At 34.9% G+C, this 16,421-nt stretch overlaps 1 protein-coding gene across 9 annotated transcripts in view; it reads right to left on the bottom strand.

The window, feature by feature from the left end:
• LOC132200848 (hemicentin-2) overlaps positions 1-16,421 on the bottom strand; it is a 182,593-nt gene that overhangs the window by 47,586 nt on the left and 118,586 nt on the right. For all 9 annotated transcript variants that reach the window (XR_009442208.1, XM_059626598.1, XM_059626592.1 and 6 more), the window contains one exon: positions 13,516-13,732. Coding sequence is in view for 8 of the 9 variants with exons in the window: in XM_059626592.1 (XP_059482575.1) it covers positions 13,516-13,732 (217 nt within the window). In the remaining variant the exon portion in view is untranslated. The remainder of the gene's footprint in view (positions 1-13,515; positions 13,733-16,421) is intronic.

Genomic DNA, 16,421 nt, shown 5'->3' with positions numbered 1-16,421 from the left:
CGAGAGTCAAGTGTGCATGTGACAGCTATGGAGTTTTACACTGGAGCAAAAATTCGCCTCTGCCGTCGTCGTCGGGAGATGACGTTTAAAATAAAGTTTCAACACGCGCCCCAGTGTTCGGAATAAATCCGCGACATCAGATTTTGATCCTTCTTTAAAAGGCTTCTCCGCTTTCTCCCTCGGCCCCCGAAATACGGACAAAAAAATAAAATAAAAATGGCAGGAAGCGAAGGACAGAGTTATGGCGACGCTCTTCGAGCTGGAAGTGCAGCGTGAAATATTTTATTAAATTTCCTTCCTCAATCTATCACGCCACTCTCTTTTTTTTCGCTCGTTCCGATATAATAACTCACTCCAAGTTTGATGCCCCGAGCTGTATTTTTCCACCCTGCAGCACTCGCCGATAATAAACTTCAAAATTTCGGTGTCCGACATATATTGTCTCCAAGTTTTGGCAGGCAGCCACTCGACGGCGGCGGCTCAACTACTGTAATTCGTAAAGGGGCCAAAACCCTTTGCAATCGTATATATATTTTGCCGACACCATTCTTCTTTAATTCAATGGTGAGAAACAGCCCCGTCGGGGGTCACAAATTAATCACGTCGAGCAATAATAATTATTTTTTGCGTCATGTTGCGCGCCCACGCACAATCCATTCATCAAACGTTGCATCCACAGACAATGCAGCCGATCGAGTCGCCGGAAGGAGGGCGCGAAGATAAAAAGCTGCGGGTTCAAATTCGCTCCGAACCCTCTCGGTGTGCACTTCCGCTGAATTATGACGCGAGAGAATAAAAAGCGTGTTGGAGTGCTCGAGTGCGCCGCCCATTCTATTCCGACCGAGTCATATTTCACTTAATTTACGGTCCAGCCATTCAGTGAACCGAGCGCGAATTGGAAATTTATTATTTTACATCATCGCGGGCAGGTTCACGAACTGTCCTCCTTTTTTAATTTGCTGAAAAAAAGAGGCGAGGGATTTTCATTTATACTCTTATCGCAATCACTCGGTTTAGCGTGCTTGGTTTTCATTTTCCGCCTGCCGCTTCCTCCAATTCGCTCCAAGGGCCTGGATGATTTTCTCCTCTTCTTCTTCTTCTTCTTTCCAGTGCATGTTGTGTGTTTTTTTTCTCTTTCCCTTTGCGAGTTAAAGAGAATATCTCCGGGCCACACGTCTCTCTTTTCTTTCTTTTATTTGCACTTGACTTCGGCAAAAGAAGTGATAATGCGAAACCGGTGCGCATCTGTTGAAATTCTCATCACGCTGCACTTTGTAATTCAAAGCCTTGCGCTCTCGGCCGCCGGATTAATTTCATAAATTGTTCGGGCTCGGCGGTTGTTTGCAGTAAAGTTGCTGTGCTGCTCGCCATAAAACGGGCAACTTTATTTCGGGGTTTGATTCGCTGCCGCACCTCGCCCGCCGAGAAACCAATTTTCAAAGTGACATTATCGCCCGGCCGCCTTCTCAATTGCGTGCCTGATAAGAAAACAACATTTTGCAGAAAATGGCTTGCTTTCTTCATTGTATACGGAAAAAGGCAAAAAAAGAGAGCAGAGAGGAAAAGAAAACATTTAAATATTCCACTTTAGGTTTTGGGCGGGATTGCCACTCTGAGAATAGGCGGAAAGCTTTTAAGAAAGGTGCGTTCGTAAAAATAACCGTTGTTATTAGATTGAATCTCTATTTTTCACATAAAAATTTTTGCAAGAGAAGTCGCAGATAAAATCAAGCAACCGATTCAGATATGTATAATATGTAGAGCGATCCAAAGAATGATTTAATTTCTTTTCAAAATTTGGTTCCAAAATATTTTTTAATATACCAACACCAAAAAACGACAAAAGTAAATGGAAACGACGAATTAGTATTGAAGAAATTAAATAAATATTAGATAAATAACTAAATAAAGTTTAATAAATTGAGATTCAAAACATAAGAGGTTAAAAAATCAGAGCAAATATGGCTATTTAATATAAAAATATGGTTTGTTTCTAAAATTATATATAATTTTTACTAGAATCTCAAAACATTTATTTAATTTTAATTACATTTTTTTTTAACTTTAACATTTTTTTACTTTTAAATAATATTTGAATAATAATAATATATTTAATTACAGATAAAAATAATCTTGCAATAAATGTTTCAAAATTTTACATCTTTTCCAGGAATTATTAAATTTTCACCTAATAATTTTAATTTATAAATAAGGCAGGTTGCATTTTCTACTGACTTTAGGCCACTACTGGAGACTACCTTATTTTTTAGATCAAGCCCGATCAAGCCAAATGGATTTTGGACAACGTTTTCGTGCTCGTTTTATCCCTATTTGTATTTGAGCCTCAACCGGAATTAAAATTTTTATCATCGCAGCGATATTTCTTTTGCAAAGTGCTGATGACAGTTTGAGGACTTTTTGCGCGGCACTTTGCACACTCCCGCGAGCGCGCATTATCACTAAATTAATCAGAATTCACAAAAATATAAATCACGAGAAGTTTGCATAATTTGCTCGGTCGTAAATCATGGTCGGGGAACAACACGAATCGCGCGTGTAAAGCGCGCGCCTGCTTACAAATTCAAGCCACGCGGGAGAATTAAAACGGCAATAGCGTGCGCATGAAATTATGCAAATGCATTTGGAATTCCAAGCTTTTGCAACTGAATTAGCCGCTGTGTGTGTATGTTTTTCTTGCCTCCCTTGTGAAATAATGCATACATGGCGAATGCATAAAGAAGCGGGCGAGTTTGCACCGCCAACATTTATTTCACTGCGCTTTAACATCCATTTCATAGAGCTCGTGTTTTTCTGGATTTCCTCCAAGCGACCCACTTTTTATGCGCGCGCGAAGAATCCAATTTTCCCCTTTTCTATATGCAGCAGAGAGCAGCGGGCTCGTGTTTTTATCAGCAGCTGACTCCTCTTAACACCAATGGAACAAATTATTAAATTTTAAGCTCGTAAATTAGCGCCAGTGGGAAAGAGGGTGCCTTAATTTACGAACGATTCAGTTTCCACTGCAACGGAGGGAAAAAGAATTGTGCTGGAATTCCAAAAGTTTCAAAATAAATCAAAGCTGAAAATAGCTTGAAATCTGAAAACAAAAAATATCAATTTAAATCATAAATTTATTAAAAAGCAGATATAATATAAAAAAAATTCTGTATATTATTATTGCATAAAGTTAAATATAATTATTTCAAATTCTCACTATTTTTTTTTCAGCAGTAGCGACGACTGAATACAATACATTTTTTGCTCAAAAATAGCTTGTACCTGAAAAAAAAATTAAGTCTCCTCTCAACCTCCGCCAAGAAAGGTAGGCTCAAAACATGTGTTTGAATATTCTGATCAAATTATTTAAAAAAATTAATATGTAAGTAATTTTTGAATTCATGTGTCAAATTTGTGGTAAAAATGGTTTAAAATGTGATTTAAAATCATTTTTCACCAAAAAAAATTGTTAATTTGAAGGAAAAATATTTTTTTAAAGATTGATTTTTGTACATTTCCTTTTCTAAGTGAATTTACAACTCATGAATTAAAACATGTCGAGCAGGATATTGTTTTTTCATAAACAATAAACAACTCACAAAACCCCTCGAGGAAAAGCCGATTTTAAATTCAAATCCAAATTCATAAATTTTATCTTGAATTCAGTGTTCAGACGTCGTGTCTGCTTCATTCTGACAAGGCCTAACAAAGTTTGATTCGGAACTTAATGGTATTGATGAAGGTTGAAAAAAATTCAAGTTGCAAGATGGTTTTCTGTTTTTAATTAGATATTTAAATTATCAAAGTATCTTATATTAAAATCTTGTGTAAAAATTATGTTTCAATTTTGACAAGTTTTATTTATCATTTCCCATAGATAATTTTTCTTTCAACCAGCTTTTTGTACATCAATAATTTATCGTTTTACTTTTGTTTGGAGAAAATTGATTTGAAATTTAGATTTTGGAGACAAAACTGTAGAGCAATAAATTTATTTTGCCTCCGCTGGAATCGCACAACCGAGTCGTGGCGGCGATAAATTTGCCCGGAAGATAATTGGAAATAATGCACTCGAGACAATCCGAGAATTTAATTGCAGCCATGCGTCTTGTTTAAAAGGTTATCCATCAGGCGCGCGGCGAGCAATTCCGCCCTGAGACTATTGTATTGTGAATGTGCGGCTCAAAGTTGCACACGTACCTAACAAGACGTATGTCTGCGCTTAGCTCGCTTTGTGTTTCGCCCCGGCGGCGTCAAACGAAAACAATTCGCACTTCAGACTTCGGGGTGGCACTTAATTGACAAGTTGTATGCGAGTTTAATTCATATAAGAGCGGCCGATGCGCAACAATCGCCGCCGGCTTTGATTTCAGATTTGCGGTGGTGCGCGAATTGAGTGGGGTCGGTTTGCAGTCAGCGGGGACTGTGTTGGTTTAATTAACACAATAATGCCGGAGAGATACCGTTTGCCCTGATGAGCTATGATAAATTGCGTTTGGGGCTGTGTGTGTGCTTGTTGGGGTACCATCATAATGTCCTAAAGAAAATATCCTAAAGATAATGTCCTAAAAGCTATGGTCGCACATTGTCCTAAAAATTTTGTCCTAATTGAATTTAAAGAAAATGTCCTAAATTTCGGAAAAGTGGTTGATATATTAAAAAATTTAGTTTTTCAACAGGGACTAACATGAACTTCATTCCTTATCAAATGAATTCACTTATGCAGAAGGAATGATGCTAATTGTCGAGCTTCTCTGTCACATTTCAAACGAAAGTTGATCAAACAATTCAAAATATAAAAGTTTGAAACAATTATATATTCCACTTCCACAAATACAAATAATTGTTAAAAATAATATTATTGCTATAACGAATAATATTAGTTATATTATTGAACATAAATTTAATATTTTCAATTAGTATTTTTCATATTTTTTGTCTTAAAAAAAAAATTCGAATGATATTTCTAAGTAAATTTTTCATTGGAAACAAAAATACATTTGCCTGAAGATTTTTATGAAATTCTTTGAAACTATTGTTTTTTGGACATTGTGAGGCACCCCGCTTGTTGGAACAAAAGCAGTGACAAGCATTCAGACCAATTAGGAAATAAATTTATTGAAGCCTAATATTCATTTTGTAAAAAAAGTCGAAATGGTATTTTTGGCTGGAACGTTTTCCTTAATGAAAAAAAAATTTAAACAAAAGCAACTAATGATGAAGTTTGCAAAAATTGTAAATTAAAAATTGAAATAAAAGTTAAACTTATATAAATCTAAACAATCTATTATACCTTTTAATAAAGTTTTTGTTACAAACAGTTTTAAATATAAAAATATTATTTATATTTATTGTTTTTACAGTAGATTTAGTAATTATATATTTTTTTTTTCAATAATTGAAAACATAGATTTTGAGTATATAAATTAAAAGCACGGTAGCACTGAATTAAATATTTATAAACAAAATTGAAGAGAACATTTCAAGAGATTACGTTCCACAATGCAATAAAGCTAAAATGATAATAATAATAATAATAATAATTATAGATATATTTTCATTAGCTATAGCTCCTTAAGCACGTCATTGTTGCTAATTCCCATTTAAAGAAATTATTAAAACTCCCACTCAATTATAAAAATAATTTTGAGTATTTTGTAAACAATATAGGTATGAAAAGATCCAAATGAGATTTTTAGAACAAAATTTTCAGGCCAGTTGAATTAAATTAATTCAATTTAGAGGTAAATTAAATCTATATTTGGCGCAAATGGTGGGAATTTCGTCAAATGCCTCTCTTTAGAATTTCACATGTGGCACATTTGAAGAAATCCTTCAGCTCCCGTGCATTGTCTGAGCAAGTCTTTTCATTTCAGATAATTTGCCGAATGGAAGCGGCCGGGTTTAGTCGAAACGTCTGCCGAAGCATAAAATCTAATCTCTTTAACGCTCGAGAAATCCCTCGCGCTCGTGACAATACAAAACTGGTTTGTGCCTCGCCTGCAAAACCGCGCGCGCCAGACGTCACCATGCAGCCTGCAGCGCAAAACAAACTTTTAATCTGCAATCGGATAAAATCAGCCTCAAAGTGAGTTCGCTTTTCTGAATGTCCGTAATTGGAATAACGAGAGAGAAACACGCGGATGCATCTCACCCAAAAGCCCTTCTCAGCGCTCAACAAGGAAAGGAAAATTTGTGCCAGTGCAAGTGCGCTCATTGCAATAGAATAAGAGAAGCTCGCTCCGTCCGTCCTTTCGTCGAGTTTCTTGTGTTTGTCTTTCATTAAGATAAGAGTTTGCTCACTCAGTGTTCTTGTTCGTCGAGCTCCGCCCCTCCCAGTTCCCCCTAAATAAATGAACACTTCTTGCGGAGTTGAATTAGTAATTTTTACTTTTGCGGTTGAATTTTTTTTTTTTTTTTTTTTAAATTAATATCTCTCTTTTGAGCTTTCTGGTTTTAATTACGGATTAGAGTTTTCGTTTGAATTATTCTCGGCGTGCACTTGATTTGCGTAATCTCTGCATTCAGCCGGCGAGTGCTCGGATGATTAATTGGATCAAATTAGCTGCTTTGGATTTCAAATCGTTTCGCCATCTGATTTATGGCACTTGCTTTTCGACTCCCGCCGCGACTGAATAATAGATATGCGGTGGCAGGCGCAATTTTGCGATGGATTAAATTGAAATTAATGCAATTGGGGCGACCAACGTGGAAATTCATTAGTAAAACACTTTAAAAATGATGAATTTTGCATTGGTCAGGGTCAAAATCACTTCAACATGTTAAAATTACAAATGATAACAATGATTAAATCTCTTTTTGCTTTTCAAAAGTTTAAAAAAAGGACGGTGAAATTTTTTCCAACTTAATGTTGCAATTTGTTCAATTTTATATTTTATGCAGTTTAGAAGTTTGGAAATTATTAATTTATAACAAATATTGAACTAATTTTTACCCTATTTTTGCAATCCTTCTAAGTTTTTTATAAATCTGTAATGAAATTTTGCATTTCATTTATTTAAAAAAAATGAGTTTCTTATTATTAAATTTAAATTTTTTAGTCTCCACAAAAAAATGCTGGTCGATTTTGACTTTTTCTCAGGTGAAACTTTTGGCGAGTCCAACGATTTTCGAAAATTAATTTAAATATTTTCCTGTGGAAGCACATTTGGCACTCATTTGCTCGTCACAATTTCTGCCAGAGATAATAAAAAGTTTAAATTTGTCCGATAGGGACGGAGAGACGAAAAAATGATGGGAAAACTCTGGCGCAGAGATACAGTCATTTTTGAACTTTTTATAAGGTGGAAAGTTTCTTTCATCCGCTTTATATGTTTCATTGCTTCTGAATGCCTCCCTTCTGCCGAAAAATAATAGCCAGCCATCCATAGGGCCATCGCCGAGCAAATGGGGCGGATTAACTCCTCCGTCTAGATCTCTCCACTTTTGGCATTTTTCCTGCAAAATCCTCCTCCTTTTGCGAAATAATAATTGATTCCGAATCAAAAATTTGTCACTCTGGTTGAGATTTAATAACGCGCTTTAAAGTTTATACGACACTTTGATTTACGGCTGCTTTTTTAGTGCCGCCGTCGTAAAAATAGACCGCAATTTTGCGCCATATTTTCCGCATTATTTTGGCGGCAGCGCGGCAGACGTAAGTGGTGATTATCACCGCGTTGAATAATGTTTGCCTAACAGGGCCATCCTTCCACGTCACGCGCGACTTCTTTCTTTTTGACGCGCTGGATTCAGCAGCAACAACCTGCGACGCAATTAAATGAGCTCTGCGTATGAAAAGAGCCACTTCTGCGGCCTGGTGCTTTTAAGGAGATTTCTCTTCCCAGCGGTGCAACTTGCTTGACGTTTCCATAATAACTCACGCCTCGAACTTCCTGTGCTATGCAACCCGCTTTGCGCTCCTGCACCAGCGAATTACAATCTGCGGTTTCGTGCGAGAATATTTCAAGTGAGTGCTTCTCCCCTTATTACTTGCAAAAGTCAACCCCGAATCCAGGTCGGCGCTGAAGAATGGATTTTAATAAAGCTGCACGCGGTGAATCCCTGTTCTAAAACCGGGTTGAGAGTTGCATGAACATGCGAATAAAGATTCAAAATTAAGATTAAAGAAAATAAATTTGTAAAATTTAAGTTTTTGGTTTTGTTGGTATTTATTTTTTTTTTATAAAAGTGATGTATTTTCTGTTTGTTAACAAGGATAAAATTGAATTAATTAAAGAGTAATAGGGAGCTAAATAATTTTTTTTCTTTATCTTTGCTCATTTTTTGTTGCTGAAAATTTTCGGAATATTTTTGGGCATGAAATGTCAGGTGATATTTTTAATTCCAAATTTTATTTTGATATTTGTTACATCAAATTGCAATTTTTGTCACTAATTACTTTTAATTTTTATATAAATTTTATAAATTTCAACTTTAGAGTTCAAGTCTAGATGCTCTTGAGTCCAGAAGGAGGAGTTGCACAGGTGAATTATTGGGAAGAAATAAAAATTTAATAAATTTAATCATTAATGGATATAATTGTTCAATTAAAATAAAATATATGTCGTGGGCAAGAACCATATAAACATTTTGCAATTATGCATTTGTTATGTCATAATGTGGATTAACCTGTACTGTGTACTTAAATCATAAAAATATTTATTAATTGCAATAAAATTAATAATTTTAAATACACGAACATTAAGAAATAAAAAGTTTTAGTTACTTAAATATAATCAAAATAATTTAAATTAAAAATAAAAATTTATTATATTGAAGTAAAAATTTAAACACATAATAATGTATTAAATAATAATAATTAGTATTAATTAAAATTTTTAGTTTATTATTTTGTCTGCTGTGTTTTTATTTTGTTTTTACTTAATTCCTCTTTGCTAATAGAATTAAATAACAAATTTAATTAAAAAGTTCTAGATCAGAGTTCCAACTAACGTATAGTGCAGCAATAAATTAAATGCTGGTAGTAAATCAGTAAATCACTCGCATAATTCCTTCCAGCCTGGTGGCCGGCGGTGCTCAAGAGGCAAACGAAGGAAGGAGGCTCGGCCGGATTATGCGCGGCCGGCGGAGTAAATGCAATTCCGATTGTTATTGTTTCCTGGCGGAATTCCGTGACTGTTAAATTAAATCGAGTCCCTCGGCTGTGTGCGGGTTGCGCCGCAAAGAACTGCCGGCATTTGTAATGGAAATCTGCCCGGCTCTGTTGGGAGCTCACAAAGAACCTTTGCCTGCCAAGCAGAGAGGCAAGACAGGCTCTCCTTGCAAAACACCTCTAAATTTTCACGTTGAAATTAATTTATACGCAAGTAGTGCTGGCTTCGGCGCTTCTAATTCACTTAAGCCTTGCCGAGCTGCGGCCGCACTCGCGTCGAGCCGAATTATGAATGTGTCTCGCGCGCACCGATAGGTTTTGCACACGCGGCAATTATTTATGTACACCCGCGAGGCGCAAGTTAAATTATTTGAGCTGGGCGGAGCCTAAAAATAGAGCGTCGCGTTTAATAATCGAAAGCGGAGAGGCTTCCACGTCGATTGGGATGCGAATCAAAACTCGCTGGCACGGAAAGAACGAGAGAGAAATAATGAAATTTCCCACTGATGGAAAAGTCAAATAACGGGGACGTAAGTCAATTACGCTCTTGCCAAAAGAGGGAAAGTTTTTTTATAACAAAATCCATATTTTGTTTGAAAAATACGGTGAGGCCAACATTTACAAAGTTTCGTTACAAATAATGGTGATCAAATCGGAGTTGAACTTTTAATTTGACTTTTAGTCCTTTTAAGAAAATTGATTAAAAATAACGTCATTCCCATTAATAAGGTTTAAACTAAAAGTATGTTTTCTCTCTTTTTTTTTTTTTTTTTTTTTTTTTTAATATTGGAACTTTTTCTTCTTCAGAATTTCAAATTTACAAATTTAATTTCAGAAAAATAAAATTGACTTTAATAATCTTTTCAATATGTTTAAAATCAGTGCTGTCATAAGCTTTAGAGCAAATTAAGAAATTGTCCTTTTTAATTTTACATTAATTCTTCTGATAATTTCCAGGAAAAGATTACTTTTTCTCAATTTAAGGAAACTTTTCCATACTCTAAAAATTTTAGCTTTTAACGATGTTTTTCATATCTAATAAGCAAAAAAATTAGTTACTTTTTTAATAGAGTGCTTAAAAATAATTATTGATCCTTTTAAAAATGAAATCCGAGACCTAAACAATATGATAATAATTTGAAGCTCCAGGCCTAAACCCTTTCATTCTTTCAAAATTCAAGCATCATTAGAAGCGACGTTGCCGGCACATCAAAAACACGCTTTTGCTTTCACTTTTTGATGTTTTGAAGCGAGCAGCTTACGTTCGAAAATTTCAAAATTCGGAAATAATAAAAAGCTGAAGAGGCAGCGGGTCGTGAAAATTGAAGCGAGCGAACGAATATCGGCCCGAGGCATCGTTTTAATAAAACTGCCGGGGAATGCAAAAATTAGTTGTCGACTGCGGCCGTTCCGCTTAACGGCCCTTTTAACGAAATTCGCCAGCCTTTGGAGGGAATGAAAGGGCTGGCGAAAGCCGGCAGCCTATTTTGTTATTAGTATTTTTATGTGCGTTCGCCCGCCGAATGAAAGGCAAGCAACGTACTCGAGAGTGCCGCGCCCCATTAGCATAGAAAGACCGGGTCTAATTATTCTGGCCGCTCCGCTGCATTCGGCCCCAAACGTCGCGTGTGATTTTCCACTCTCTTTGCGACGACCGGCGATGGATGCTTTTTAATTAAGGAAATCCTAATTGAGTGAAAATTTTTTAAATTGAGTCTGTCGTCGCAGAGGCCGGATTAATCTCGCGCGCCGCTGGCAAAAGGGCTTAAAATTTAATACTCCCTATTTGTTTGCCTCCAACTAAATTAACATAGAGAGATAAAAAGTCTCATGTTTCTTTTGCTACTTAATTTACTAGAAGTTACTCAAAAAAGAAAAAAACTTTGTTCATTTTAAAGTAGATTTAATAAAAATCGATAAAAATAATATTTATTTTGAGTTAAATTTATTTACTTTTCCATTTCTGTATGACTTGTTGCGAGAGAATAAATGAAATGGAAATTTTTGGTAGATTAAAAAAAAGTTAAATTAAAATAAAAACTGAAGCTCTTTTCCATCGATTTTAATATTTTCCGAGAAAATCGTTTTTCAACAAACAAATGTAGGGCTTTGAACTTTCTCAGTTTCTCAGTTTACATTTCAAGTTGACTAATTGAAAAATGGATTTCAAAATTTGTAACAATTCCATTATCTTATTAATAATGAAGGCCTGAGGTAAATTTCATGAAAATTCGTTAACGGGCAAACCTCGTATGAATTTAAAATTTTTTTTTTTTTTTTTTATAAATTCCTCCCGGCCTATGAGTTGTTTTAGTTGTACAAAAAAAACCTATATTTTAAAATTACCAGCAAACCTCAGGTAGCCTTTTAGGTCGGTTGTGTATATTTTTCATTTTTTAAACTCATGTTTTCAATTTGTCATTATCAAATTATCATTTTAGTTCAAAATAAATTGATTTTATAGGTAATTAGCATTTAATCAACACCATTGGCTGCAGACCTTTAAGCAAGCAGATGAATAAACTTTGATTAACTTTATATTATTATAAAACTTTACAGGTAATTTATTTTAATATTTTGTTACATTTTCTATTAATTTTTGTGTTGATTTAGTTTTCAAATTCATGCCTTTAAATCAAAAGTTTTAAAACAATAAGGAAATAAAATATTTAAATAAATTAAAATATTAATTATAAAATATTCTTTCTAAATAACTAAAATAATTGTAATTTAAGATATAAATTATATTTATGTTTGGTTTAAATTAAATTTCCAATTTCAATTCGCTGCAAATTGTCTGTGAAAATAAGAAAAATAGAGCGAACAATAAGACGAGAATGAGTGACGCGATAACATCCGGAGCCGATTACAAGGCCGTGAACAGATTTGCCCGGCGAACAGCAGCTTTTCTCCGTTTCACCTCCAACAAATAATGGCGGCGGACGGAAGAGTTGGTCGTCGTCGTCGCCACGGCATTATATTATACGGGGAGTTAGGACGCTTTTCCTCATTGTGCGGAGAAAATTGGAGGTGCATTGAAGCAGTCGTGCCGACGGCGCATTGTTCCCTCGGCGCGGAAGGTCGATGATGAAATAAATGAAGAGCCGTGGCCGGCCGAGCGTTCGCCGCTGCAAATCCGGTTTAAAATCCCGGCAATTTACTCTAATTGCGCCGGGCGCGCGCTCACAACAGCCAGCAATAAAACAGAAAAACCGCCCTCTCGCCATAATTTACGGCTGCCATCATAAAAATGCGAAACTAAAAATACACACACAAGCAGGCGGGGGCGAATTAAAATGCCGAAAGTGTGCTCGTCCGTTGCGCAAATGTTTTTACCGAGAGCGTTTATGAAGATTAAAAATTCCCTCTCATCATCGCGATTATGTGCGCGGGAGTAAAACTTCCCCTCTCTGTTCTCTCGGCGAAATCATCGTAAAGTGTGATTCCTGTGTGAGACGCAAATTGTGACAAAAAAGCTTACACAGAGTAATTCTCTGAGCTTTAGAAATTGTTTGCTTTGAATTTGAAAAAGAAGTGAAAAAACAGGGGAGAAAGTTTGTTTCCAAACTTTTGTGATGGTCTTTTTGATTAATGTTCGTTTGTTAATTGTTGGACGAAAATTTAGCAAATGCAATGGAATTGAAATTCTAATAAATTACTTTTTTAAACTAGAGATATTTTAAACAACTAAATTGTATACGTAATTTTCTTTTGGATTATTAAAAATAAAATTATATACTTAAAAATCATAATTTATTTTAAATATTTATTGGATAAAAAATATTTAAATCATAATTTAATTTATTTTTTATTTAATATTCCGAATTTAGTTGCACAAAATGCAATCTTTTGATAAAAATTTTTATTATGAACATTTTTTTATATATAAATTACTCTTGAGTTTGCAACGAATTCCTAAGTGATATAAATGGAATAAATTTTCCTATTGAATTTCAGTTGTGGTAGTTGGGAAGAATAATATAAGATTACCAAATTTTAATATGATATAAATATATTATAAAAGTAAGCAAACGGGTATAAATTAGTCATTTTAAATGCTTTTTAAATTACGGTTAATTACGTTAGGGGAAGTAAAATTCTTATTATTATGAACATAAATTACATTTTTGAAATTATTCAGTTGCATAAATTATTTGAAATAATTTCTTTTACTTTTCCTCTTCAACGAAAAAACAGTCTCAATTAAAGAGCCTCCTTGGAGACCAGTCGGATCGAAACGCTCTCACAGGAATGTCTTAATTAGTGTCTCCCTTTGACCGGTCATCCGTTAAAAATCACGACGCCATTTTGGAAATCATCATAGCGGACAAAATATTGACAGTGTCCCCATCCGGAGGGAGCTCGTTAGCGTTTCAAGGGCGAAATACGAAAAATGGACTCACCTCTGACGACCAGTTTGACTGGGTTGGACGTGAGGGCGTCCTGCGAGGCGAAGTCCGAGGCGGTCACCTGACATTCCCACTCGCCGTCGTCGAACTCGATCGTGGCACTGCGGATCCAGATGCTGCAGTCGCCGCCGGGAGGGGGCATCGGACCCCCGGGGCCCATCGCAGCCCCGCCGGCTGCCCACTCGTACTTCTTAGGGTACATTCCGACGGGCTGAAACAGACAATTTTCATTGTGGTTATTAAAAAAGCGGCACTAAATTTAAAAAAAAAATATACAAAATTATAAATTAAGTTGAAAATTTAATTAAATAAATAAATAACAATAGAAAATAAAAGATCTAAATAATATTAAATAATAAATAATGAGGATTGGAAGTAATTGAAATGAAAAAAAAAACATGTTAAAAGTATTGATATTGGATTCAATTAATGTTACTTTGAAAAAATTAATTTGCTCCTTAATAATTTTTTTTGAATAAAATTTTAAGTATATTTTAAAATATTTTCATTATAAACACAAATAAAATAAAGTCATACTTTTATTTTTTCCCTACAAATAATAAAAATAAATTTTGTTTGAATTATATTTTATATCATAACAGCAGTGATATCTCACGCAATTCATCAAGTTAAAATTCAACAGACGTGCAAAAAATAAATGAGCAAAACAAGAAAGAGTTGGTTATTTACTATTTACTTTGACCACGCAGCATTAATTTGCATCCCGCAGTCTGATTGCGAGACTTTTCTCTCCTTCTAATTCCTCGAGCAAACAAATTACGCCAACAACTTTCTCGCCGCCGCCGCCGAAATGGAAGTTGTTTATAAACTTTATTACGATTCCGCTTTTAATATGGTAAATGACAGAAGTTTCTTTTAATAAAATTCCGTCGGCTTTTTTCAGTTTATCTTGCTCCGACTTTTATTATTAAAGTTGGCAGTGGCAGTTGCTTAGTGGAGGAGGAGAGACTGGGAAGAGTTAGTCTTAACCAAATTACTTTGGAATCAGAATAATGCCTTCGTCTCTCGCGCCCCTTCCGATCTCCAGACAGAAAAAAGAAGAAGAAGAAAAATCCCTTCCTCGAATTCCGTTCTTATTTACGAACAAAATCTCCCGCAGACTTTTGATTTCATCGGAACGCCTGCGGTGCGGCGAATTATGCAACGTGCCTCGCAGGCGTGCCCATCACGGCTGCATAATTCAACTCGAGCGACCGTAGACATTTGCGGCCGGATCGCTGCTCCCACACAATATCCATCAGCTGAACTAGTCACATGCAAAATTGAATCTTTTGTCGGGTCTCGCGCGCGCAATATCGCCGGCCGTGTTTATTGTTCAAGTGCGTTAGACAGGCCTTTTGTGCCGGAAAACCGCCTTATTCGCGAGATTGCTGACTGCTTCTATTTCATGGCGGCTAGGCAAATACGCCGAGCAGAAGTGATCCGCACCGTGTTCACTGAACGTGAATATTTCGCAGCCACTCGCGATTCACGAGCACTGCACTCCGCCTTTGACAATAAGATGGAAATTCTGCTCTTGGCACTCTCAATGATTGCAAATTTTATTATACTCTTTGTGTGTGCGTTTTCTTTTAATGATATTGCTATGCACTTTTGATATCGCAAAGTAAACTATTCAAAGGATGTCTGGAAAATTACAAGATATCTGCTTGTTTCTTTTAAGGTTTTAGAAAAAAATTATAAATTTTAACAATATTAAATAATAATAAGCCATTTATATTTGTGTGGTACAATTTTTAATTGTTATATTTTTCCTATTTACATCATAATTTATAACATGCAAAATTTGAGAAGAAATTATCATTTTGATAATAAAAGATAAAAGTCTTGATTAAATATAACTATAAACAAAGTTAGATTGCAGAAACTCTTTCTTGCCTTATTATTAAATTTTATTTCATTAAATTATTGAATTTTCGTAATTTTTTATCAGTGTTTTTTATTTATTATTTGTAATTTTTAATGTAGGGTTGTGTCATGTTTGCGTAGTTGATTGTATTTCAGTTTCCAATTAAATTTTATAAAAGAAATTTTAACGTGTATTCATAAATTGAGCAAGAAAATTAAAGCTCAGAAAACGAATTAAAATGTCAAAATTTCAAATTTTAATTATAAGTTTTAATTCTTTTAAAACAGATTCGGATTTTTGCTTCCAAAAAATTAATTTTTCCATTCAAAACTCTAAAATTAAGACAAACGGCAACACACTGAACATGACTAGGATCATGATTTTTGCTTATTGAAAGCTCATCAGCAAGCCTTTTCAGTCATGTGTTGCCGTTTTTCTTATTAATTTTCGAGTATTGAGTGGAAAAAATAGCTTTTTGCAAACAGAAATCCACTTCTGTTTTGAAAGTATCAAAATTTTCAATTAAGAGTTAAAATTTAGACATTAGAATTCGTTTTCCAAGCATTGGTTTCCTCGCTCAGTTTCTAAATCCACGTAAAACTTTTTTTGAAAAAATATAGTATTCTTGTCACTTTTTCAAATTTAATTCCGATATAATTTTGATATTCCGTGTTTATTTTTTTTACATTTTTATTAAATAATGTAGCTACAGATTCTTCACTAAACTATAATTCACTATTTAGCTTCTAAACCATGCATATGATTGTGAGCAAAGGGACCAAAACTTTTCCCCAAACCTCCCCAAAAACCCTTTTGCGCCTGTTGAGAGAATTTCTCGTCTCAACTGCAACAACAAAGCTGCGGCAAGTTACTAGGAAGCAGCCAAGAAAAACTGTGTTATCATCTTGCATGATGGATTGCGGATTAAGACGGGGTAAAAAAGTGACAGCTGCCACGCCCACTGCCGCATGTGGAACACAACCCCTTCACTTCACACTCGACTAAGCAAATTGCAGGCCGGCCTCGTCCC

This window comes from Neocloeon triangulifer, unplaced genomic scaffold, assembly GCF_031216515.1.
Source record: "Neocloeon triangulifer isolate White Clay Creek 2 clone unplaced genomic scaffold, ASM3121651v1 ptg000014l, whole genome shotgun sequence".
NCBI classification, from domain to species: Eukaryota; Metazoa; Arthropoda; class Insecta; order Ephemeroptera; family Baetidae; genus Neocloeon; species Neocloeon triangulifer.
This window is presented reverse-complemented; position numbering and strand designations above follow the sequence as displayed.